This window comes from Littorina saxatilis, linkage group LG8 (assembly GCF_037325665.1).
Source record: "Littorina saxatilis isolate snail1 linkage group LG8, US_GU_Lsax_2.0, whole genome shotgun sequence".
Taxonomy (NCBI): Eukaryota; Metazoa; Mollusca; class Gastropoda; order Littorinimorpha; family Littorinidae; genus Littorina; species Littorina saxatilis.
Window position 1 is genome coordinate 38,271,310 of NC_090252.1, and position 27,836 is coordinate 38,299,145.

Here is a 27,836-nt window from a genome sequence, read left to right on the forward strand (position 1 = left end):
TAATTTAAGACGTTGTCCTGTCAACCGTGTGTTCCCGGGGTTTACAATGACATCGTAATTGTAGGTTCCTGTGACTGTGGACATCGGTAGATTGCGAATCGAGCACGTTCCTCTTACGAATGCGGCTTTGTTTGCCACAAAACGTTCAGTGGAAAGCGATCCCTTTTCTTGCGTTTCAGTCTGCAACATAGTCGGCCTTTTTATTCTGGATTCTCGTGCTACTGTGTGTGTGTGTGTGTGTGTGTGTGTGTGGTGTGTGTGTGTGTGTGTGTGTGTGTGTGTGTGGGTGTGAGTGTGTGTGTGTGTGTGTATGCGCGTGCGTGCGTGTGTGTGTATGTATGTGTGTGTGTGTGTGTGTATGCGTGTGTGTGTTTGTGCGTGTGTCCGTGTGTGTGTGTGTGAATTTGTTTTTGAAGCGAGAGAGAGAGAGAGAGAGAGAGAGACAGAGACAGAGAGAGACAGAGACAGAAACAGAGAGAGAGAGAGAGTGAGAGATTAATAATTTGTGTTGTGTGTGTGTGTCTGTGTGTGTGTACATTTGTTTTTAAACAGAGAGAGAGAGAGAGAGAGAGAGAGAGAGAGAGAGAGAGAGAGAGAGAGAGAGAGAGAGAGAGAGGAGAGAGAGAGATTGTGTGTATGTGTATGTGTGTGTTTGTGTGTGTGAGTGAGTGTGTGTGTGTTTGTGTGAGTGAGTGTGCGTGCGTGCGTGAGTGTGCATTTGTGCGCTCGTGCGTGTGTGCGTGTTTGCGTGCATTACCCCATTTCCATTAGGCACAATCCAGTGACAGGTGTAGTTTCCATCAGAAGCGAACATCTTCTCCACGTCACACGATGCTGACACTGTCCAGTCCTTCCTGTCTATGGCTGTGTTGTGTATTGAGGCCGTGCAGTTGGACAACCTGTCGGCCTTGTCTGTGTCAAAAAGATATGTTTGTCAACTTCAGTTTAATAAACGAATTCTGGAAATGTTGTTCAATTTATTAAAATAATGTTTTTATAAAACGATCCACAAATAATTGCATCTTGAAAACAAGCTGTGAAGATTAAATAATATGAAAAGTATGATTTAAATCAAATCTCCGAAATCGATATAAAAACAACTTCATTTTATTCCCTGTCGGTTTCCAAAAACCAGAAGCCTATCATGATAGAAGCAGCTTAGTACTATTACCTGCAGTCGACACGCGATGATACATATGCCCTTTGACCTTTCCTTGGGAATATCCATTACTAAAAATAGAATACGGGATTGTGGGAAAACTGTTAAATGGCACTCATGCACTATATACACGACTCAAAATCTTTGGGATAAATCAAAATGAAAGAAATACAAGTATATAGAGTTAAGAAAACAAGAAAATGAATAAAATACAAGAATTACGAGTTCAGAAAAAAATAAAAATAAAATTGCCTCCGAAGCGAATCGAACCCGGGATCACAAAAGAAAGGATTAGCGCACCGTCAATCGAGGACTCTACCGACTGAGCTAGCTGTTTTGTCGCACTGTAGTCGAGGGAGATTTTAACTTTAAATATTACACTTGAGTTCTCAAGCGTGGCGACGACTGAGTGACTCGAGTTTCCGAGTCTCTCCGTTCGTATAATTGTGTACTGTTCTCCAAATCTCACTGTTCGGAGCTCGTTCAGTAACTGACCCTACGCTCCCGGTCACTTCGTATAAGTTTGGAAAGCAATATCAAGTAGCGATATTTTCAAGCGAGACCGACATTATTGATACGAAATGCATTGACCAATCGCCGAAAGGCGCATGAAAGGATATCCCAAAATCCTCTATTCTCGATGACATACTAAGGAGTTAGTTCGGGAGAACGACGATCTATGGACGGTTTATAATATAAAGGGAAGCAAGAGGTTAAAAACAAGCGTCGATAGAGCCAATGAACAATTTTATCTACTTGTAGTATTCCACTTGTGCAAAAACATATAAATATGTTATGTTTGGATGACAAGCTCAGAAAGTTAAAAAGAATAGAGAAACAGAAAAGCGTGATATCCTGCTCAGTGTAACCTCTACCGCACTATACTAGCTTGCCAATTTCACTGCCTTTTCCACGAGCGGGGGACTGACGATACTAAACGGTCTTGGCGAACAAAATGCAGTGCGTTTTGTTTCATTTTTTGAGTTCGACACCCTGATGTCGTAGTTTGGCCTCACGCGACTTGTCTTTTTATTTTTTAAATTATTATTATTATTATTATGAACATTTGTGCGCCTAATCTAAATATAGCCCTAGGCGCTTACAAAATATGAAATACATAGTGAACATTATACGAAACACAAATCGACAAGGACTCATACACTCGCAGACAGGCGCACAGCGAGAACGCGACGCACTCACTCATACCAACTACAGGCACATGCATTCTAGACGGAAAAACAGTCGTAAATGAATAAGTAAAGTATTGGATACATAAAGTTAGTTGAGAGAAGAAGAATAGAGCTGGAAAGGGAAGAAGAAGGAGAAAGAAAGAGACAGATCAAGGACCAGCAGGAGAGGGTGATGTGTGGTCATTAACGGACTAGTGAGGGAAGAGGTGTGTTTTGAGTGAGGTTTTGAATGATTGCATAGATGTGGAGTGCCTGAGTGAATGCGGGAGTTGGTTCCAGATGGATGGGGCCTGGTAAGAGAAGGTGCGCTGGCCATATGTTTTGGTGCGTGCTGATGGTATCCTAAAAAGGCGGGTGTCTGCGGAGGATCTTAGGGAGCGAGAGGGGGAGTAGACATCAAGAAGGTCAGAAAGATAGCTAGGGGACGATAGATCAAAGTTTCTGAAGCAGAGTGTGGAGATCTTGAACTGAATCCTCTGTTGAACAGGTAGCCAGTGTAGGGTTTGAAGAAGAGGGGTGATGTGGTCATGCTTGGAAGAACGAAAGATGAGGCGGGCGGCATGATTCTGAACACGCTGAAGCTTTTCGATGATGTAGTTGGGAGAGCCAGATAGAATGGAATTGCAATAATCGAGTCGGGATAGGACAAAGGCGCAGAGCAGAGTTTTAGTGGTATCCTCAGTGAGGAGATGACGGATGGAGGAGATGCGGCGGATTTCAAAGAAGCATGTGCGACAGACATTGGCAACATGCTGATGGAAGGACAGGGACTGGTCAAGAATGACACCTAGGTTGAGGGTAACTTTTTATTCTGGCACATAGTGTGTGTGTGTGTGTGTGTGTGTGTGTGTGTATGTGTGTGTGTGTGTGTGTATCTGTGTGTGCGTGTGTGTATCTGTGTGTGCGTGTGTGTGTGTGTGTGTGTGTGTGTGACACGGACTTTGCAAGACATTGAGTAACTCACACACGACACGGACTTTACAGCGTGCTAAAGCACTGTTTTGATTTCCCCCACAGACCACAGTGCCAGCGATGGTGTTTCTGTCGTTTGGTGTGACGATCAGTGTGCTGGTGCTGTTGTCTGTCCTCTTCACCACATACGGACCATTAAAAGCACAAAACTGGCCGTACCAGGAACAATAACCCATGACAACGTTGGAACCATCGTCGCGATACAAGTCCCATTTCACTGTGTCATCCGTGATGCCAGTACAAGTCAGATACGCCGAACTAGCTTCTTCCAGGTCAACTTTGCCATCGCTGCCACATTGCGAGATCTGATAACCTGAGGACAGTGCAAAATGAAGAATACCTTGAAAGCGTATTGTCTAAACTAGTATCGTCTATTCTTTACGTTATACAAATGTGGAAAACCTAGACATGAAGTGGCTTTTAAGATTTTTTTGGAGGGATGAAGACTGGTCTTATGAAGAATTGAAATTGAAGTGGAATTGATGGGATCAGGTTAACATATCCATATCTTGAATAGTGATGCATATGTAAATCGGTGCTCTTCCACAAAACGTGTTATTTATGAAAACGGCTCGATAGATCGGGGAACGAGAGAGAGAGAGAGAGAGAGAGAGAGAGAGAGAGAGAGAGAGAGAGAGAGAGAGAGAGAGAGAGAGAGAGAGAGAGAGAGAGAGAGAGAGAGAGCGAGAGAGAGAGAGAGAGAGAGAGAGGCGTACATACCGAATATGCATACCAGCGCTCATTGGTCTAAAACATATATATGTAAATATTGTGCAGCAAAGGGAAGCTACCCACGGGAAAATAATCATCGCATATCCTGTTATTAAAGGTCCTTGTCTACATTTTTATACCGAAATCGCCATTTGACCATTAAAATGCAGAGTCTATTATCTACAAATATCAACAATACACCCCCTTTCGATTAGGAAAGACGAAGCCAGTGTAGCCGTTTGAAAATTCATTGTAGTATTCCAGCGTAGTACTCATAGTAGGATATCCTTATTTGGAAAATGCCAAGCGCAAAACTCCTCTCAAATACCGTGCATTTCGTGCGTTTAAAAAAAAGCGTGGACAGCGCTCCAGTGTCAAACTGTTGCTGCATTTGTTTGGGCGTGGCTATAAGCAGTGGCATGAATTTGATTGGTCAGTATATTTAGGCAAAGCACATGTTCTCAGCAAACAGAAAACAAAATATTGGAAGCGTGAGTCACACTACCCAAAAATAAAATCTTTTTTTTACATATTTTTTTTTCTATAACTTTTTTCCCCATGGTTCATTCATCATTTGACATAATTTTGTATCGAAATCTAACCATAAGATTATTGAAAAAAAGCAAAAATGTAGACGACCACCTGAAAGTACGCTGGAGTAGCCTCCCTTCCCGGATTTAGAACGCGTTTCGTGTCGTAACAGATTATCCACTTATTAGCCATATCCGTATGCAAAATAATGAAATAAACATTAGGAAATGGCAGAAGTTTACAAACATCGACATTCTGTATCAGTGCAATAAACAACAATCGTTAGAACTTGCATTTACGACATGTATAGTTTATGGATAACGTGTAGTTGGGAAGTTAAGAGTAGAAATAATTAGTATTTAGTGTAGGAGGAGGGTTGGGGGTGGGTAGGGAGGGGGTGGGTATGGTTTACTTTGAGCAGGTCGGTTTCAGTTTTTTAATAAACAATTCTAGAGAATTGTGTATCTTATATTTGAGTCTTTCGTGTTTTAGACATTGATGCATTTAATAGTTTTAACGAGTTGCCTTTTGTTTTATCATTCTGGTGTTTATCTAGATGTGCTGTGTATCTTATAAGAAGTTCTTAAAAGTTCGAAGTTATTTTAGCATATAGGTTTTTTTTATGGTCTTAACAGTTAAACATGTATTACGTTATCATTAAGATTCATGCTTTGTTAGCACTAAGCAGTTGTTTTAATCAGTCTGGTTTTCTCTTGTTTTCATCTTATGAACATTCTAAATGCTAGACTAACTTATTGTCTTGTACAGAATAACAACTGTGTGAATGGTGCTACACTGAATGAAAGAGTGTGACATGAAGTTCTTGTACATCATTGTAAAGAGTGTGAATGACGTTTTAGTTTAGATGTCAAGCGCTTAGAGCAAGCCTTTTTAACGAAAGGTTTTTGATTTAGCGCTATATAAATGTTCTTCTTATCTATATTATAATACGCGTGGCCTTTTTCGCCGTGTGGACGTATCTCCTACCAAACCCCGCCGGTTTGGACCCTGTCCCTCGGTTTTTCCGTAGGAACGGATCGCGATGAAGACGATAGGCCGGGTTAGATTGACGACTTCGAAAGCGAAATGGCTTTTTGAGGCCTTTTTAACGTGAAATGTCGTAGCAGACAGAATATCCCAGCTATCCCATTGGCCGAAAGCGAACGGTTTGACTAAACACTACGCGACCGCACCTCAGACGAACCTAGCTGTGTGTTTTATTTCTCTACCCCAGACGAACCTAAAATAATAAGAAGATAGATAGATCTGTTTATCTGTTAATATTCCATAGATTTGTTTACTTAATTTTTAAAAGATAAGTTCGAAACAATATCATCTGATAAGTCGCCGTATAACCTTATAGGTTCCAGCGACTAAATATTTTTCCCCGGTGCAACCATAGACATGTACGTCATCATGATCTCCCCTTCATCATGATCTCCCCTTAATTTGACCGTTATTTTGGCTGTCTTAGTGAAATGGTAAGATATATCTCTATGTTTTTTACATGTAAGTGTTCGGAAAAAATACAGTTATAGCAGTTATGTACAAAAATAAGCAGCATATGCTCTTTTCGCCAAAGTAAAGTCCTTTTTTCTTCTGGTTTCTTATATGTGTCACAGCACACTGCAAGCTTTTAGGCGAATAGCAAGTGAGTGGTATATATATATCGTCAATTTTATAGTAGGTAACGGTGTGAATTACTTGCCATGTTCATGTTCATTATACGTTTTCCATATGTGTCATTTAATTGTGTATTGCTTGATGCCATGTATGTGTACATGACTTTAAATAAGCATGGATGTGTGGACTCGATTGTGTGTGTGTGTGTGTGAACCATGTATATATTTTCTGTTGTCAATTACATATGTTATACTATGCGTTTGAATCATTATGTATTTTAGACGTCATACTTTTTTTCGTATCTTCACGATGGCTTTTTACCCGTTTAAATTTTAATGCTTCCAACTTTCAAAGCGCTGCACGGCTGGGAAGAGATGCGCACTTTTATCACTGTTGTTCATGCAGACGTAATCATGGATTCATGCAAACGTCATTCCTGCTGTATTTTATTTTGTTTGTTTGTGTAGTCGCGTGCGGTCGCGCAGTCTTTAGTCAGACCTAAAGCGTGGCAACATTCGGACCGCTTGCTTCTGCCCAGCTTTGAATCGAGGCAGCTGTCAATCTGCTGTCGCATCAACTGGCTCTACAGGTAAATCCCATTTATCAGTCTGTAAAACTTTCTTAAAGTGTTCCTAACCTTGCTGTATTCTGCCACAGGGGTTATACTATAGAGATAGAGAATTTGCAGTCTCCCCCCGCCATTTTGACGCGCATGAGGCATGTTTTAATCATGGATGTGCAAACGCTGTGTGGAGTAGTGACTACGCTAATTTTTTTGATAATACACCAAGTTTGTTTGAGAAACAGAGAATAGTCAAAGTGCAAAACAGGGGTTCCCAGGTCTGAATATGCGTTTGAATCATTATATATTTTGGACGTTTTAGATTTCCATTTCGTAAAAATCTATGACCCATGGCGCATTACATGTGAACGAATCTTGCTTTTTCTACTTCTCTAACCCATGGCATAGGCCATACATGTGGGGGGTTCTATTACCTGAAAACAACATCCACACACACGCGCACACGTTCCATTGGACGTACATTTATTGTGTGTGTGTTTGTCTGTGTGTGTGTTCATGGATGCTGCACTCAATTGTGTGTGTGTGTGTGTGTGTGTTTGAACCATGTATATTTTCTGTTATTTACTTATGTTATACTATGCGTTTGAATCATTATATATTTTAGACGTCTTACTTTTTGTTCATATCTTCACGATGGCTTTTACCTTTAATGCTTAATGCTTCCAACTTTCAAAGCGCTGCAAGGCTGGGAAGAGATGCGCACTTTCATCACTGTGTGTGTGTGTGATCATTTGGGGGGGGGGGGCTGTATTTTTTACACCAATGAGCAAACGTATAAAGAGAAAATGTTGTTCATGTAGATCTATATGTAATCATGCAAACGTCATTCCTGCCAAAACACATCTTTTTTCAGTGTTGCATACTCCTGTGTATAAGGTATAATTTTTTTTTCATTTTCTTCAGATATGGCGTCCCAACGACCAACTCACTGCGACCTCACTTCAAGACGCTGACCACAACTTGGCCTGTGAAGCAGTACCCCGACTTCGACAAAAACAAAAGCAATCTTTCCAGACCATTATCAACCAATTGTCAGATGCAAAAACCAAAGCGAGCAAAGACTTCACACAACTAACCAATCTTCTTAGGCGTGAAAATCAACGCCTCCAGTCGGCGGTCGCGTGTGGTCGCTCAGTCTTTAGTCAGAACCAAAGGCAAAGCGAATGTTGCCGCTCCTCCCCCAGCTTTGAATCGGGGCAACTGTCAAATCTTCTGTTGGATCCTACAACTGGCTCTATAGGTAAATCCCATGTATCAGTCTGTAAAACTTTCTTAAAGTGTTCCTAACCTTGCTGTATTCTACCACAGGGGTTATACTATAGAGAATTTGCAACATTATTCGCCACGTTTCACAGTCTTCCCCCGCCTGGGGGGTGGGGGGGGGGGATTCAAGGAATCTTGCCATACATTATGGACGGGGGGGGGGGGGGGGGGGGGTGCGGTACTAAGCCAAAGTTTGGGATTCTGCCGGTGTCACGATTTCATCTTTCGCCTGTGTACATATTTCCCCCTCGATACTCAAGACTGAAATGTTTCCTGGTAAAATTAAGAAGTGAAATTATTTATGGACGAAAAGCATGTCATTTTCTTGCATGTGAAGAAAATTGGTTAAATTTAATAGATTTCACACCCAAAATCGATTTTTTCGAAAACGTGTACCGAGTGGTTACGTCCTTTGAGTAAGAAGGGAAACATTTGAGGATGAATCAAATTTCAAGTTAAATAAAAAAAAATTGGTTGGACAAATTTGGCCCCATGAATGTAGGGTACACAAGGTCGCTTATCAGTACAATCGAAGGGTGTTTTTTTGTTCAGTGTAGAGTTTATACTAGATCAACGAGGCCGAGAATCAAAATATCAACACCGTTACAAAGCGAAAGATGAAAACGTCACACCCGCGTTACCCATGCATGCAGATGCAGAAAGAAACGCTGCATTCTTTCGTTGTTTACCAACCCAGGCATAGGCAATACATGGGGGGGGGGGGGGGGGGGGGGGGTTTCAAGGAAAGATTTCCATTTCGTAAAAATCATACATGAGGGGGAGGGAGTGCGGTGCTATTACCTGAAAACAGCACACACACGTGCCATTGGACGTACCTTTATTGGGTGTGTGTGTGTGTGTGTACATGACTTTATATGCATGGATGCGTGCACTCGATTGTGTGTGTGTGTGTTTGGACCATGTATATTTTCTGTTGTCATTTAGTTACAATATCGCGTTTGAATCTTTATATATTTTAGACGTTATAGATTTCCATTTCGTATCTTTACGATGGCTTTTACCTTTAATGCTTTGGGGGGGGGGGGGGGGGGCTGGATTTTTACACCAATGAGCAAACGTATAAAGAGAAAATTTTGTTCATGTAGACGTAATCAGGCAAACGTCATTCCTGCCAAAACAAATCTTTTTTCAGTGTTCCATACTCCTGTGTATAAGGTATAATTTTTTGTAATTTTCTTCAGATATGGCGTCCCAACGACCAACTCACTGCGACCTCACTTCAAGACGCTGACCACAACTTGACCTGTGAAGCAGTACCCCGACTTCGACAAAAACAAAAGCAATCTTTCCAGACCATCATCAACCAATTGTCAGATGCAAAAACCAAAGCGAGCAAAGACTCCACACAACTAACCAATCTTAGGCGTGAAAATCAACGCCTCCAGTCGGCCACCTCATCTTCACTACGTTCATCTACACCACCGCTGCACCAAACAACCCTGCGGCAATAGCCAGCTAATCTTCATCTGCACTACGTTCACCCACCGCTGCACCAAACAACCCTGCAGCAACAAGCACTCCTACAAACACATCAAACCACCTATTGTCGACGTCCTAACGCTCAGTCAAATCATGGATGACGACATGATTGACGCAACACAAAATTCAACACAATCCACAGACATGTTTGATGCAACACAAAACGCAACCCAGTCCACTTCAGATGACGCAGTCACATCGGGAGAAGCTCTCCAAGCATTGTCTCAGGAATAAACATTCACATTCAACCCATTTTTTCACAACCTTTTCAGAGTCAGTAGTTGCGGGTAAAATCTGATCCCTGTTTTGAATTTGGTGGAATCATTTTGCGACAAATCGATAAAGTCACGAGACAAAGAACATCAACAAAGACCATATGGGCAACCATGTAAATTGTTGCGGGGGTGTAACGGAGATCGACTTTGTTTTTATAAGAATAGGAATCACATCATCTTAAACTCTACACACGGTGACAACTGCAACGCGTGTGGCACACAGCATGACAAACAAAAAAGAGCCCCTGCCATGAATACTCCATGCTTAGTCCTATTTATCAGTTTTGGTGGCGCTGATTTGGCAAATGAAATGTTTTAATTATTTTGTGCTGGCTTGCAGCCCAAGAGAAATATTAAACAAAAGCAAGTGTATTTCTTCAGGCCTAACCAGGGGCGGATCTGGGGGGGGGTGCAATGGGTGCAATTGCACCCCCCCCCCCCCCCAGTGGGACAAAGAAAAAAAAAAAAAGAAAAATGTATCACCTGAAAATAGCACTTTACACGCTCAGATTGCACCAGATTGCACAATTTTGCTTCCTTTTTAAAAAAAATTCCAGGGGAGCATGCCCCCGGACCCCCCTAGCATGCTCGGCGCTTCGCGCCATCGGTTCGGCGCTTCGCTGATAAGATACACAAAAAAAACAAAAAAAAAAAGAACTTTGCACCCCCCCCTTTCAAAACCCAGATCCGCCCCTGCTAACCATCATAATGCCATATATGCATGGTGATCTGTAAACTTCTGTTCTCTGTGCACAATGCATGTGTAAACATTTTGTTGTTCGCAGAACCAATTTCACATTTTAGAGAAATATTAAACAAAAGCAAATGTATTTCTTCAGGCCTAACCATCATAATGCCATATATGCATGGTGATCTGAAAACTTTTGTTCTCTGTGCACAATGCATGTGTAAACATTTTGTTGTTCGCAGAACGCAGAACCAATTTCACAATGGCTGGTTGTCGCGACATATGTCCCGCTTCTTTACGTATACTGTCACCTGGTTGTCACGACATATGTCGCGCTATTGGCTCAGTCTGTTTGGTCAGTTCCGATTACCTCCCATTGATGCGAAAACCTATATGACTGTTTTTTGTTATTTTTCTCTCTGTTAATTCACCAGTGGCTATGTAACATGTGTTACAGAATTGCACCGGTGTAAGGGTTAACATTTTATTTTTCACTCGCATGTTTGCTGAAGTGTACAAATTTTGTTCCATTTAGTGCTGCTTTTTTCCCCGTCTTAAGACATATATGGTGATGTGTACAACTATTGTTCTCTGGGCACATTTTTTTGCACATTTATGTCCCTCACTTATGTCAATGTAGCCGCTAATTTGTTTAAGTCCAGTCAATCGTGCAAACGTTTCATTGTGGGTGACTCGAGCTGTAGGGTACTGCGACGAGATTTCTTTCCCAATTATATGATTGGTGTTATATATTCTTTTACACATTTTAACTAGGTATTCCAAAGTGATTTTCAAATTTTGAATAACCCATATGAAACTTAGTTAAACAAATAGAGTTTTTCATTCTGATCACAGAAACATTTAGTTTTTTAATGTGGGTTAAAAAAAAAAAAAATTATGATTTTTTTCCGTATTTTTGGACTTAGAAAATTTTTCCACAGAAATTTTCCTCACATTCAGACATTCTTCAATCACACAAATCAAATCACTTGAGTCCAAATTTGCATTTATAAATACTTTATATACTTTTCAGAATGATAATACTAGACACATTGAAAGGAAATACATTTTAAAAGAGATACAGAGCTTCAAAAATGGCATAAAATAGCAAAATAAGCCCTCGTCTACTCCAAACAACTGGTCAAGACCCCAATTTTCTAACTCTCTCATCTCTAACTTAAACAATGAATATACATTCAAATAGGTTTTGTAAGGTGAGCTGGATATGTTGTCTAAGCCTATTTTTTTTCAACTCCATCTGACATCCGGTCAATAAGATATCTATGATCAATTATGCCAAAAGGGCCGTTTTGTCAAGGTGAGAAAAAGTGCGACTTTGCATGCTTTTTGGGTCTACCATAACTTTCTTGCTTTCAAAGTTACAAAGCTGTTTTTGGAATCCATTTGTTCAGGATTGCATGCTCTTGATAAGTAAATCAAATTTAAACTTCTTTATGCGTAATCAAAGCGTAGCAACGTCTAGAAAAAACAGTTATTTTGTACAAAACGTGAATTTTGGCTTCTTTAAAATGTGTGTATTTTGTTCTTTACTTAAGATAATGAAAGTACCTTATATTCAAATTATCCGGTTTTTTATGAACTGTTAGAATAGCAAAAAAGATATTTGACATCTTTACCTTTGTTATTTTTTTGATTTTTTTTTAACTGATTTTTTTTTTTTTTTTTTTTTTCAATTTGCATGGACTTATAATGAACATTTATGGTCTTCCATTAATTAATTTATGTTACGGAATTCTTTCAATATTTTAAAGGTTTTTTCCCGTTACCTCCAACCACCTTCACACAGTCATACAATGAACAAACACTAACACGCTGATAGATGATTATTGTCGCTGGTTTCACTCAGCGACTGCATTTTTCAGCAAATAATGCATCTTGATGTAAATCATCAATCAAATAACATATATTTACAACATCAACATTCTGGTATTCATTATTCAAAGTTCATCATGCAAGACAATAGTTTTACATTATACAAGAAATTCCGTAAGACTAAGAGCGGGGTTCGACTAGCACTTTTATCACGCCCGCCCAAACACATAGACCAAAAGCTGCATTAAATTCACAGGCTACGTGCAGCGGTGGGTTACATGGTAACATAATTGCATGAATACATTAAACATCTATGTAATACTTTCAGTTTAGGTATTTAGAATGAAAAAAAACATAGCTGGCTCAGCAATATATCAACTATCACACAACCAATATTCAAGACACTCAGGTATACAGTAATAACTCTTTTTCCTCTTTACGTTTACTTACAAACCATGCTGTTTCAATTCAACAAAATATTAACTGTGCAACATCATACATGAAAAAACCTGCCTATCAACCTACATTCACCTCCAAACACAACATTCAAATCATACTGTTTACCATATTAGAATTTACTGATTGACATGTTTGCAATTAATATGTGATTTATTTGATTGTTTTCAATTTGATTATTTTCATTAACTTTACAACCAAACAGGACATCTCGCTCACTGACAACAATGTTCTTGCCAATATATATATGTATATGAATATGTATTTATAATTCTGAACATTTATCCAAACATTCTTTTTTTCTTTATTTTGTGTTTAACGTCGTTTTCAACCACGAAGGTTAATCCAAACATTTCTAACATGCAAAAGCTTCTACTGTAATAATCTTAATCGTTCTTTTTCTGTACACTTACGTGCCAACGTCCTATAATTTGTATCAAGCTGAACTTGATATTTATTTTGCCAAAAGCGTGCAACGCCGGGCGCAGTACTTTTCGCCGTCACTAGCAAGTGGCAAAATATGCGCGGCGTGATCAGCTGTTTTCTCGTTGCTGGCTGAGAGTTATTTTGTTCACTATCTTGTGAGTACAAAGCTGGTACAATATTCAAACTGCTTATTTACATTATGGTCTACTTTCTCACAAATCTGTGCACACGGAATACATTCATTTTGAAATCATACATCTCTAACCTATAGAGCTCGCTTGAATCCAGTGTCCAAAAATTAGCGTTTTACTTCTGTACATAATGGCTGGTTTGTTACATAAACATTTATCCAAAATGTTAATACAATTGCTCTAAATATGCGGTCTATTTTCTAACCATACATGTATATTCAATATTATGTACTTCTTTCCCAAAGTGTGAATGTTTTGAATTCAATCCAACAAAATCCTTAACACATGTTGAACTTATAAAACTGTAACTGATTCGTAACTGTCTATACAGAACACTTTGGTAACCATGCACTTCAACTGTACCATAACCACATGCAGAACGTACACTGTGTGGAAACTCAACTATCCGCTAACCAGAAGGAGGAAGCGTATATCATGACAGATATCCCATAACCCTGTGTAATGTGACTACTTGTTCCTTTATCAAAAAGGCTCTAAATAAGTACAAGTATGAAATTACAACAACAAAAAGTATGTAGCTCAAGTGCTTGAAGTCGAAGACAGCAAAATATGAGGATAAAAGTGGCTTGTTGACACGCTTGCCTCTCGGGTGACAGAAGATTGATTACATATAACTCCTGGTTACTCTATCACACATGTCATATGCATTTAGAGCGCTTATACTTCCCTTTGGTTACTTGAACTCGATGAATTACTTATTCTGAACCTTGATTCTGTCATAGGCTTTTTCAAGCTTTCTGATTTCTGGCACTCTCCACACACGACCATCGCTCGAGTGAGCATTAACCTCAAAATCCCAGTTAAATACAAACTCCGACTGAACCTCTGCAATATCTTCACAGGCAGGCCAACGGAAAAAATCGCATCTTCCTTTTGTTCGTTCAAGGAACTTGATGGTTGCATGATCTTTGTCTTCGACTTCAAGCACCTGACCAACATACAAACTATCATCATAAAAGACAGATATCCATTGGCCCTGATTTTGAAACGAAAAGCTCTCGTCTGTATCATTTTCTTGGTCAGTTTCATCTGGGGACTCGACATCAGAACTTGATGAATCAGATGATTCGCTAGACATTTGTCTTTTTCTGCGTGACATTAGTCCTTGATCGTCAGCATCAGCGCCTACACAGTGTCCATCAGATCCGCTTTCCTCTCTGCATTCCACACCACCAAGATGTTGACTCAAGCTTGTAATCAGAGCATCCTTTCTTCCGGTTAATCGTAGAGCTTTCCCCACCCCAAGTACCACTTTTTGATATCTTATTTCAGCTTTCAGTGCTAGCAAAGTTTGTGAACAGTTCTTGCAGCGTTTCACCAGTCGAGACACATCCCTCGCTGTCAGACAAGGCCCTCCATTTTTGAATACGTTTGAGATAATTTTTTTTTTCACCTCAGCAGTCCGCAAGGCTTTCAGCTCCTTTTGCCGCTGATTCTCGAGCACCCTTTCCTGCATCTTGATGCGCACAAGTTTTTCTTGCTGCCGGTGCTTCTTGCGAAGTATCTTCGCCTTTTTCCTGGCCATCTTCATCACTTTCGCCGACTCTTCAGGAGTGAGTTCGTCTATGTGCTGGCTTGTCCTGTTTCTCTTCAACATGTGTGTGGTTGTCCGATGATGAAGACTACAGTGCCGTCGTTTGCTCAGATCAAAATCAAGGTCGCCAAAGGCATTCTCACCAAGCAAGTTTGTCAAAGGACAATGTTTGAGGACAGATGTTATTGCCTCGGGTAGGTCACTGCCAAACTTTCCTCCGATGAGAAAATCTGCTAGCTGGTTTTCCGTAACCACCTTGATGTGCTTCATCATGATTTGCAGGCTGGTGATCACGATGTCTTTGACAGAAATGTCATTTGCTGTTTCAAAAACGCTGTCAAAAACATTATCCTTGCTGATTTCATGCTCATCAAATATGCCTTCGAAATCGCCATCCAACATGACTGAAGCATTTGCCTCCCACAGAGTGAAGCAAGCATACATCTTCTGGACGTACTTGTAAAACTCTGTGTAAGGCAAGTCGCTGTGGAGCAGCTGCCAGTAGGGTCCAGTCACCCTGAAGTACAAAACTCCAAGAGCAGCCAGAAGAGCAACAAGTCGTTGGTCATGGAGATCCGCTTCAACGCTCTCCAGTTTCAGGTTCGAGTGTGAAACTCCACCTTTGTTGAAGAAGTTTATGATGTCTTGCTTATGATGTACAATGGCAGCTGCGCCTTCGAAGTAACAATTAAATCGATTGGCTCTGTAACTGGTCATCTTTGACTTCTTCCCTTCAAGATCGCAGAAACCTTGCCATTCCAGCCTGCAGCCATTTTTTTCATCGCCTCTAGGCCCAAGTACATCACAGGTGAGACGAATGAGTCGGGACGATGCATTTTCAGCACTTGATTTGAATCCGCTAAACTTTGCAAGGCCATCCCGCCCAAGCCCAACAGCTGACAGATCACGTTCAACCTCTTTAAAAGCTGTTTCACAAGCTCGGCTCAAGCCAAGAAGGTAGTGTGCATTGCAGTAAAGGAAGTGTATATCCAGAGATTCCGGATGTTCTTGCCCCAGTTGATTCATCTTGTATTCAAGCAGCAATTCATTGAATTTCTTCATGACCGCAGCTCTATCAGACATAACAGAACTTAATCTTGTCAGCATATCTTTGAAGATTTTTTCCTTTTCCTCTTCGTCATGTTGCCAACAATAAATGCAGCTCAGTTCTTGAAGCATGTCCAAAGTGAGATCTAGTAGATTAGAAGAAGTTTCACTGTCAACAGGTACAAATCCAAGGCTGAGTGTCACTCCACTGGGTAATGTTAGCTGTTGTCCAACAATTTTGTTATGATCTCTGGAGGTGCCATCAGTATGCAAGGTGCTATCTTTTTCATTCAGTATTGCCTCAGCTGCCTGGAGTTTTGAAATCACATGCCCTTCATCAGCCATATTGATGATGCTCTGAATGCAAGGAAGATCAGCCTCTTCAAATGTTTCATGAAAAATATTCCTGGCAACGATATCAACCACCTGCCTACACTTGCTCGCTGGAACGTTTGCTTCACCTTGTAGCTGAATCATGGTTTTACGAACATCATCGGTGAACTGATTGTGCTCTGGTAGCCTTGTCGTGACTTCTTGACATGGTATGTCTTGATTAGCTAGCTCAGTCATGCCTGCTAGTTGACTTTGTAAAAGTTGGATTGTCTGCCTCAACTTTGAAGAGTTTTTTTGCAGATTAACTTTTTGTGCCTTCAGTGACAGAACTTTTTCTTTTGTATTGTTTAGTTCTTGTGCAAGTATTTCCTTCTGCAGGAGATTTTCTTGGTGGGTAGCTTTAAGCTTTGTATTTCTCCTGTAAAGTGTAGAGTTTCTCACTCCTGATAAACTTTCCTTAACATGTCTGTTTTCTTGCTGTAGTTCTTGGTTATTGGCATGCGCTTTTGTTTGAGAAAGTTCTAATTTTTGTTTAGCTTTGGTCAATTCAGCAATGTCTTTAGTTTGCCAAGTGATAGTCCGATGTGCACCGCCTACAACATATTCCAGATGTTCAAGCTTTTTTTCTGCCTTTTCTTTCTCTTCTTGAAGTCTTTTGTGGTCTTCCAGTGTAATCGTTGCAGTAGCTGAATGCTGAATTAGAAGACTGCTATGCTGGTTCTCTTCCCTACTGCTAAGTATTCCTCCTTGTTCTTTAGCCTGTTGTGACGTGCCTAGATTCTTGTCGGAAAGATTTCCTTTGCAACTGTTTGACTGTATGCAAAATACATGAGTCAAAAACTTCTCCAGTTCTTCAGGGCGCCTATCCTTAGCTTTGCTCAATGTACGGTATTGCATCATGCACATTTCTACAGACTTTGCAATCTGTGATCCAGAACATTTCAGTCCCCCCTCGCCCAACACATTCAACCATTCGAAGAGAAAATCATTTGTCAGATGTTCTCTCTTTCTAAATTGTTCAAGTGCAATCACACTCCGGTTTATCAGTTGGATAGAGGTTCCTGAAAATAGAGCACATGAAAACACATTCGACCAGTCAATGCCAATATCCTCGAGCTCTTGGTTAATCCTGTCCACACAAAATGTCTCTTCCAAGAACGCTGCTGCAGCTGAAGAATCAGTAATGTTGTTGAAGGATCTGTCCGCTGTCTGGATGAGTGCCTTCACACGTTCTTCAGGAAACGCTGAGTCAGAAAACAGCTGCCTGAACCAAACAGTTACCTGCACACAAACACAGAAACTGCTTACTTTTTGTTTTAGACAGAGAGAGAGAGAAACGAACGAACAAACATTATTACTCAAGGATGGAGATTTCACACCGCCGCCTAGTCTTACAATCTGTCCATGCTACAAAAGATGGAAACAATAAAAAATTTTTTAAAAAGGACACTTGTAAACCTACACCAAAAGTTATAAATGTAAAGGTACAGTATTGCAAACCACTGCAATACCTATACGAATATCTAATGAATAATAATACATTGAAAACTGATGACATGTCAATACAATGCAAAGGGACAAAAAAAGCTGCACCTCTCACACCCACATAGGTGCCACGCCACACATATAGAATAGTAATTAGTATACTCACACATACACAATCACAATCCAACAAATTCATGCACACACCCATGCCCACACACACACACAGACAAAACTTAACATTGAGAAAGAGAGAGAAAGAGTTAGTTGCATTACTTATTAAGAAAAATAAATAAGACAACAGAAGCATAATTAAACAGTGAAAACACAGTCAATACTATATTTTATTTTATTTTGTTTTCATTTATCTATTTTCCCCCATTGAATGCTTACTTCACTGTATGTCCTTGATCCCTGCAACATCAGTCGCCGGAGCTGAAGTAAAAGCTTGTTAGAACACCTCTTGTCATCCACTTTGTCAGGAAGACTTGGTCTTCGCCCTCTGCCTGTCATCAACAATTTATCCTTCAGCCTCTGGAACCGATCATCTGTGAAGGGAGAAGTGGGAGGGCATTAGTACAGTTAACTGACCCCTAAAGATGATGACTATGTTGTAATGACTAAGGATTATCATTTCAAGAAGTGAACACATTAGTTAGGAAAGAACACGGAATATATTTGACGTGGAAAAAGCGAAGTAGCTTGCGCGTCGTAAAATGTAAACAAAGTGACAAGGGAGATCACTCGGAATACGACTGTCGAGCGAGCATACGTGAACTTAGAAAAAGACTGATTTCTAGTTATTTTCTTTGTTAATCATTCAAATCAAGGAACAGATTGCTAAACTTGTGTTTTAAGACTTTATTCCTTGAGTCACATGCTTTGTTCTCCTCACTGTAAAAATACAGCGTGCCGAGAAGTTCACTACTCCCACCTTCACAAACACTGTACTTCGTCTGCTATCAACTCGGTTCATTCATCCCCCGTGTTTTTTTAAATAAGCAAATATATCTTAAAGAATTGAAAGAGAACACATTGTAAGGCATATATGCTTACCTTCTAGACAATCTGGATCGAATGGTTCCTCAAAGTTTGGGTGCAAAATCGAATTTTCGCGACCGTGACGTGCCATCGCTTGGTCTTCGGCAAACGCCGCCATTACACGGCGTGCTCGACAACGAGAAAAACGGGTTGCCTCGTTTTCGGTTCTCGGGCAAGCAAGCCGTTGGTTGCATCAGTATGAAAATAAGACCAGGTGAAAGTTCAAACTCCGACCTTGCCATTCGCATGCATAAAACCGGATATTGTTTGTTCTGAGATGGCACAATTTTCGAGCGAAGTTTTAAACTGAATAATAGTACTCTTAAACGGAAGCCAATCAAAATAATATTGATATCATCGGGAAGTTTAATCTTTCCTCTTCATGTCTATAGTAGCGGGTTGTTGCTAACTTGAATGGCTTATCTGCCCGAGCGGAGTTTTCCCGGTTGGGGTCAAAACAACGCAGCGAAAACTTCGTTCCGACGTCAGAAAATCACAACTTAGCAACCATTTTCACACGCGTATTTCAAAGGTTAGATTTTGAATCTAATACTTAATTTTTGTTTTAAAGTAACTATGAAGAATCAATTATCATCTTGGTGTATTCTTTTTATTCAGTTAACCTCATTCCAGCGAGTTTGAACAAGTTAAAAACCAGTGAAAAATCACGCTCGGCGTCACTTTTCGCCACACGCGAAGAGCACTTTGGAATACCTATTTTAACTAGCATTCATCATCTTGGTTGAAGCGTGACAAAATGATTTTGTCACATTGATTGAATTCTCAGACTGTCCACATTGACTGAAATCTCAAAAAAGGGCACAATTTAACGCTGTTTTATTCTTTCCCAATTACATGATTTGTTATTGTTCACAGAACCCACTGTAAATGTACCACTGGGTTACATTTTTATTCCTATTTGCTGATGTGTAAAACTTTTTTTTGTACTGTGCACACTATTTGCTCCAGTCAGTAGTTGCGGGTAAAATCTGATCCCTGTTTTGAATTTTGTGGACATATTGATAACGTCACGAGACAAAGAACATCAACAAAGACCATATGGGCAACCATGTAAATTTTTATATGTGTAAAACTTTTTTTTACTGTGCACACTATTTGCTCATTTAATGCTGTGTTTATGTGTTTGTTTCACTCCCATGTGTCATATTTTCTGAGATTTCGGTTAATATAGCCACTTTTTTTAGTTTTGCCGCATTTAGCCTTTCCTTCGTAACTGTGTGCCTTCACCAAGCTGTAGATTCTTGCATTACTAATGGTGAGCAGCTACGCAAGAAAAGAAAGAAAGTGTATTCAAGCGCCGAGCCTGGTAAAAAGAAAATATCGCTACATTGACCGAAATTTCAGAAAGCGTCACATGTTTGCTGCTGTGTAAATGGTTTGCAGTTCATTGCACATTGAACGCTGTTTTTCTTAGGTTTGATGTTTTATCACATTTTGTTCTGTGTGTGCTAGCGCCTTTTTGGGGTAAATTTGTCACAATTACTTCTAAATTTAATATGTTACTGTTGTCACTGCACAAGTCATGGCCAATCCACCCCTGTGCCCTTTTTTTTTTATCTCTCCCAATAAATGTATGGCATTTTGTTCTGTACGCGCGTGCCATTGCACATTGAACACGTTTTTGTTGTTGCTTATTCATAATTAACTCTGTAATTAATGAAGAAGAAAAAATCCCGTGCGGAGCACGGGTATTACTAGTTATTATTATTATTATTATGTCGTGCGTGAGAACGTGTCAGTAAACAAGCACTAGTTGCCTGGCTGAAGAACCCTACAAGTCAAGCAAAAACAGACGACAAGTAATGGAAAGCAGTCTGCGGATAAACATAACAAACTGCTGATGAAAAAGTGTGTTCATCCCTGCTCTGGATAAAAGACATCGAACTGATGACAACGTGGCAGTGTTCATGCGAACATATTTTTTTCAGATTATCGCTTCTACATTTTATTGCACGTACTTGGGGCAGATCTGAATTTCACACTGGAAGATGACAAATTGGTCTTGTGAGTTGAGAACCACATGTTCTTTGCCAACAGAAATCACGATGGGACAAGATGCAGATTGTGTTGAAGAGATGTTTGCAGATTATCGCATCTACATTTTATTGCTCAGATCAACGATGAACAAGATGTATGATGAACAAGAGGAGTGAAATCAGAGCTCTGATTCAGTTACATAGCCCAGCCTTTCTCGCATTTGTAGAAGTTAAGCCCAAAAATTGTAGGTATAATGTTCAAGAATGCGAAATTGTGTTTGAAGACTGTACGCTTCTTTGCCGGGTGCGTATCGCTAGCGCTACGTGTCATTTGTGCTACGTGTAATTTGTCCTACGTGTCATTTGTGCTACGTGCCGCTATCGCTACGTTGATTAGTGCTACAAATAATTTGTCTATGAGTCCCTATCATATGTTCATTATCACTACGTGTCGACAGCACTACATGTTTTAGCGCCACGTGTCATTATCGCTACGTGTCAATACCACTACTTACTGACGACTCTCTCTTTCTCATTTTCTCTCTCTCTCTCTCTCACTCCTTCTGGTTTGTGTGTGTATATGTATGTCTGTGTGTGTATGTGCGTGTGTGTGTGTGTCTGTTTCAGTGTGTGTGTGTGTGTGTGTGTGTGTGTGTGTGTGTGTGTGTGTGTGTCACTATCTCTCTCTCTTGCTCACTTGCTCGATCACTCTGTCTCTCTCTCTGCCCCTCTCTCTCTCTCTCTCTCTCTCTCTCTCTCTCTCTCTCTCTCTCTCTCTCTCTCTCTCTCTCTCTCTCTCTCTCTCTCTATGAATATTTTTTTTCTTTTTTTTTTCTCTTTGTCTGATTTAATAGCCATGTTCTTATGTTTTTGCTTTGCTTCTTCTTCTGCTTTAATATTATGCACTGCTTAGTTAATTCCCTCTTGGGCGAGGGCTGGATGAAAAAAGATCTTTGCTGTATCTACTCCATTACCCTCGAAAAATAAAGTTGGTTCGCTCGTTCGTTCGTTCGTTCTCTCTCTGTTATGTTATGTTATGTTATGTTAGTTTGTATGTATGTTTTTGTTTGTGTGTTTAAGTCTGTTAATCGTTTGTTTGTTCGGTTGTTTGCTTTTTAATACTTTTTTTTTTAATTCATATTCTAACATTTTTTAAGCGTATTATCATAAGATTAATCCCTCCCATGGGCGAGGGCTGGATGTAAAAAAGCACCTGTTTTGTCTTTGTCTTGTCTTGTCTTGTCTCTCTCTCTCTCTCTCTCTCTCTCTCTCTCTCTCTCTCTCTCTCTCTCTCTCTCTCTCTCTCTCTCTCTCTCTCTCTCTCGCTCTCTCTGAAGGAATATTTTGTTGTTCCTTTCACTTTGCCAGAGATTTGTAATTTTTGGAAGAAAGTCTCTGCATGATTTTCAATTGTTTCTTTCGGATTTTGATCTTTCGGGCTTTGTTTTTGACAAATGGAAAGACAGTGTTATTGCATATATTTTTAAATACAAATATTGACACAAGGTACAACCGAGGATATTGAAACCTTTTCTTCTCTCCCAAATTCTTTTATGAAATTAGAGGGGGAGAGAGAGAGAGAGAGGGGAGGGGGGATTAACAGACAGACAGACAGAGAAAGAGCGAGAAAGCAGAAGAGAGAGACAGTTAACAGAGAGAGAGAGAGAGAGAGAGAGAGAGAGAGAGAGAGAGAGAGAGAGAGAGAGAGAGAGAGAGAGAGAGAGAGAGAGAGAGGGTGGTGCTTTGTATGTCATGGTTGGTTGGTTTTAGTTCTTAATGCACTGTTATTGACAATAGTTTTCATTAGGTAAAAGGCAAATTCAATTACCGCTCTCTCTCTCTCTCTCTCTCTCTCTCTCTCTCTCTCTCTCTCTCTCTCTCTCTCTCTCTCTCTCTCTCTCTTCATTACACACACACACACATACACGCACAAACGCATGCGTACACACGGTATCGTACACACAAACTCACACACAGAAAAACATCCGTGTATGAATATACGGTATCATGCGAGAGAGAGAGAGAGAGAGGGGGGGGGGAAGGGGGAAAGAGCGAGCGAGAAAGAAAGAGCGAGAGAAGACAGACAAACAGATGGAGAGAGAGAGGGGGGGGGGGGGAGCGGGAGAGACAAGGAGAGAGCGATTTAAAAGAGGTACAGAGAAAGAGCGATTGAGAGGTGCAGAGAGAGAGAGAGAGAGAGAGAGAGAGAGAGAGAGAGACAGAGAGAGAGAGAGAGAGAGAGAGAGAGAGAGAGAGAGAGAGAGAGAGAGAGAGAGAGAGAGAGAGAGAGAGAGAGAGAGAGAGAGAGCTCAGAATGGTTTATTATACTAAGGCCACAGACTCATATACAAACCACGGGGGATGGGGGAAGAACAAAATAAAAAAATAATAAACACACACCAACAACAACCATGAAATAAATACGTGGTGAAAAAAAAGAGAGATAGAGACAGAGACAGACAGAGACAGACATACAGATCCGACAGATAGCCATGCAGACAATACACACACACACACACACACACACACACACACACACACACACACACACACACACACACACACACACACACACACACACACACACACACACACATATGATATAGTGCTATCGACACGTAGCGTTATCGACACGTAGCGCTACAGTACATTGGTTTTTCAAAAATAGTGATATCGACACGTAGTTCTATTGAGACGTAGTGATAATGGCATGTGCGAATTGTGGCAATAGCACTACGTGCCGATTGCACTACTGTTTTGGGCAATTTGTGTCGATAGCACTACAGAAAATAGCGCAAACGATACGTAGCACAAATGACACGTAGCGCTAGCGGGACGCACCGTTCTTTGCCTTACGATAACGAGACGCTGGTCAACACGTCTTTCACTTACCTTCAACGAACGTGGAACAGACCAAAGTAAAAGTTGTCAGTAGATCAAAACACATTGATGCACAGTTGACCACTGTCCAAATTCTCAAGTTGTCAGCCACAAGAATTTGTGACTGCCATGATGAGCAGAAAAGGGCGACAGGGCGATGGAAGTGAGGACTTTTGGGTTCTGGTGTCATAACAAACGTCATCGTGAATTTGACGTCATTAAACAAAATGGTCTGTGAGCACCATTGGTCTCGGACCATGCCTTGGCTGACTGTGACTAAAAGTGGTGACTTTTGAGAAGTAGAGGTCACATGCCGAGTCTCAGTGATTATTAAAAATAATGGTCGAAGTTAGCGGATCATGAAAAATGCGAGTTTCAGCGAGCTTTTTCATGACCGCGAACTGAGACCATTATTTTTAATAATCTCTGAGACGAGGTGTGTAACCTCTTTATTCCTCCTTTCTTCAGTTAGTCAAAGAAAACAGGAGTTTTTGTGCGAAAGTTTGATCGAATCCGAATCACTCAACCAGTCAACCTGCGCAGGCGATCGATTAATGCGCGGTTGTATAGTTCAGTGCAAATCATTCCATTCTGTTAACACTTCTTGTCAGTTTCCCTGTTTTGGACTAAAATCAAGTACACAGATATGCTGTTATTCTGCTGTGGCGGATATTGTGTGTTCTTCTTATGTTTTAGTATTGCTTAGGATAATGTTCTTTCGTCAAATGGGACTAGCAGACGAACATTTGCACCCGTGTTCCAACGTTCAGTGTTCTGGGGAAAATAGTGTATGAAACCGCTTTATGTTGTTTAAATTGATGAGATGTGTGCATTTGGTTGCGTGTGATCTGTTTATAAAATGAAATATTGTTGAAAACTGACCATAGGATTGCAGTCAGTGTTGTCGAAGAAACTGAGTGACAAGAAGGGGAACTACTCTTGTCGCTAGACAAAGTATGAGTTACTTACCTTGGGAATTTGCTTTTGATGAACGTTTGTGCACGGCAGATCTAGATTCAGAAAACAACCGAACTCATGGATTTTATATGGAGATTCATGTGTTCAGGCCTGTAGTTGTTAATTTAAATGCAGTATGTTTGTATTGTTTGCTCACCTGTGTTTGCTCCAGAAATGTATACTTCGTACATTAGAGCGTTCGGAACTTTTCAGTCGCAAAAGTAGTACCGAAACAGAACAGCTTCTCAACCCATAGCACTATCGAGGATTCAGGCTGTTGCTGGCTCGTTATTTGTTTGGTTGCTGGGTCATTATCGAAAAATAACTAGCTCTACAAGTTTACAGAGGTAAAGAAGCAGAGGGGGGAATAATGGAAATTATTTGTATTGATAAAAAAACGCTCGCGCTGGACCCGAGTACTCTTCAGACTGGCTCGCTCAATAAATATAAATGTTTGGAATGTCTGTGGTGTGAATGTTGGTTTCTGACCAGAAATGCAGATCTATCTCTGGCCGATTCATAGATTCAACCTACAAACTGCGACCTCATCTGTGATCAGATGGCCAAGCAATGCGTGAAATCTTTTATTCTAAAGCCTTATGGCTCGTTTCGACAAGCATTAAACGGATGAAATTAACCACATGCAGTTTATTCTTCAGAAAAATGCACACAAAAAATGGGTTGGGTTCGGTGATTTGTACATAAACGTCTTCCTCGCGATAGATTCGCTTATTATTTTGTCTTATGAAGCCGTCATCAACACGAACACAATGATTGCAGAAGAAAACTCTGTACCTACACGACCGAGACACAAGACTGATTATTTCACAGCTGCAATGTGAATAGAGAACAAAGACGTTTTGGGTAAGCTTACTCACGTCAGGTCTTCACTGACAAGCTAGGAACAGACGGAAAATTCCGAACAAAAGTAAATGACGTCAAAGTCTCTTTCGCTTTGCGTGTAACTTTGTCATGACGTATTTTTGTGTGACGCGTTCGGCTGTTCTATCAGCTCAATGGCTGCGTGTTGCCCCGCCGGTGTGAACTCCTCCTACGGCCAAGTCGTTTTTGTGGTTTATTTCGCATTTAGGTCCCAGGTAACATTATGAAGTTTTAATATGATCAATCGGACCTATTATCAAGTTAGTGTATCAACTTTTGAACGAACTGCGCCCAGTAGTTTCCCAGCAATAAGCTGTTAAGTGGAGAAAGACACACAGACACACAATTAAAGTCTGCTGAGCCCAAGTACTAGCGTGCTCGGGGATAATGGCCGTTCTTTTTAACCCGGTGTAACACGAGAAAATTACTCCCACGAGATTTTGACCCACAGATCAACGCAAATCGCAAAAATGAAATGAGCGAACAAGAAGAAGATAGGGCGCGCAGTGGGAGATTTGGGTAGGACGGTGGGGATACACTCACACACATCAGGGAACTGTATCCTTGGTAATCAAAGATGGGTCGAAGCTGAATAGAACCCACTCTTTCTTTCTTTGGAAAAAAATCACCAACAAGGAATTCGTTTTATCGATACTCTTCAGCTTTAAATCTCTGTCGACGACACTAGCTCCAAAAATGTCAGCACATCAGGGAACAAAATCACTGGTAATCAAATATAGGCCGAAGCTGAATAGTTCTCCCTCTTTCTTTTTGTGGAAGGAATTATATTTATCGGTACGCTTCAGCTTTAAATCTCTGTCGTCGACACTAGCTCCAAAAATGTCACTTGAAGTGTCGTGCTGAACAAGCTTTGCACCACGATACCGGATAAGGTATAACACAACAATACCCTCTATTCTTCACACCTGAAAATAACTTCTTCCGCGTGCGACGGTTGTTCGCTGGGATCACGCTTTACAGAACTGTTGATATCCTAGTTCTATAGAAAGTATATCCGGCAAACGCTGACAGGCTAGCAGTCATTGCAGACCCCTCTTAAGAGTTCTTGTTCATTTTTGGGCTTCGTAGAACTTTTCAGAGTTGGTGGAGATGTTTGAATGTTGTAGGGGTTATACTATTTCATTGTGACTTCGCAGTGGTTCTCGGATTTCGTTGTGATTTGGGATTCCGTTGTGATTTTGAAATGCTGTGAAGATTTTGAACTTTTGAAGAGAGCCCAGACAAATCAAGCATCAACATGATTCACCTGCAAATCCTTCTACAAATCGTGTTTTTCACAAGGAGTGTGTCGGGTATGTATGTTGATTCTCTGCTGTGCTGTATTGTAATCAAGAACTGCATGGTTATTAGCTAAGTGCTTTCTCCTGTTCTCAGAGTTTTGTTGTTGCCTATTTGGCGTGAATGTTCACTCACAATGACTATAAGCTGTTAATACCAAAGTTCGATACTTTTGTGTTGTGATTTACCGGTCGTGGTGTGACTGTTTGTTTTGTGTGTGTTAACAGTAATACATTTAGATTCTTAAGTGCAGATATTCAGCCGAAATAAATAAACGCACAGAGAAGCACAAATGAATACAAACAGACAGACTAATACACATAATTGCGCGCACACACACGCACACACACACACACACACACACACACACACACACACACACACGCGCGCGCGCGCGCTCTCTCTCTTTTTCTCTCTTAAGTTTATTTTCCCCTCTATCCCCTTTTTTCTTTCAATCTCTCTCGCCCTATCTGTCGAGCCCTATGTCTCTGTCTCTGTCTCTCTCTTACCCTCTCTTACCCTCGCTTACCCTCTCTCTCTCTCTCTCTCTCTCTCTCTCTCTCTATCTATCTCTCCCTCCCCTCTGTCTCTGTTCCTCAACTTTTTCTCTCTCTCTTTCTGTCTCGCTTTCCTCACCCCCTTTCTCTCTTTGTCCCCCCCCCCCCCTCCCCGACATTTGCTGTATATCACACACAGACTCTCGCTCCCGAGTGACGTACAACCGAAACCGAAACCGAAACTACCAGCCATAAATACTTCCTGTGAAAAGAGCACTGTACTTGTCGTTTTGATCTTAAGATAATTATGGGCAGTGATTATGACTCACACGTAACAAGACAGTACTGCTGAGTGTCAGAGCAACGATACATTCAGTAAGGTTGTGTGTAAAGGTGACGGGGACATCGCTGCGCCAAATCAACTACGTATTGAACAAAGGAGACGGTGACAAAACGTCATGCGGT

General features: G+C 40.7%; 1 protein-coding gene and 2 long non-coding RNA genes across 5 annotated transcripts in view; 2 read left to right on the forward strand and 1 right to left on the reverse strand.

The window, feature by feature from the left end:
- On the reverse strand, positions 1 to 23,908 carry LOC138972300 (uncharacterized). Its single transcript, XR_011457543.1, has 4 exons — positions 23,749 to 23,908; positions 3,314 to 3,634; positions 758 to 912; positions 1 to 180 (listed from the first exon to the last, which is right to left on the reverse strand). It is a non-coding gene; the product is annotated as an uncharacterized lncRNA (long non-coding RNA).
- On the forward strand, positions 5,954 to 10,192 carry LOC138973460 (uncharacterized). The gene is made up of 3 exons (XR_011458028.1): positions 5,954 to 6,775; positions 7,673 to 8,009; positions 9,235 to 10,192. It is a non-coding gene; the product is annotated as an uncharacterized lncRNA (long non-coding RNA).
- Positions 23,909 to 26,527: 2,619 nt separating the features above from the next.
- Positions 26,528 to 27,836, forward strand: part of LOC138973462 (uncharacterized) — a 20,202-nt gene continuing 18,893 nt past the window's right edge. For 2 of the 3 annotated variants that reach the window (XM_070346177.1, XM_070346179.1), the window contains exon 1: positions 26,530 to 26,888. In XM_070346177.1, coding sequence (XP_070202278.1) covers positions 26,834 to 26,888 — 55 coding nt within the window. In that variant the 5' untranslated portion in view covers positions 26,530 to 26,833. Of the gene's footprint in view, positions 26,889 to 27,836 lie in introns of all 3 variants that reach the window. The other variant, XM_070346178.1, reaches the window with a different exon arrangement.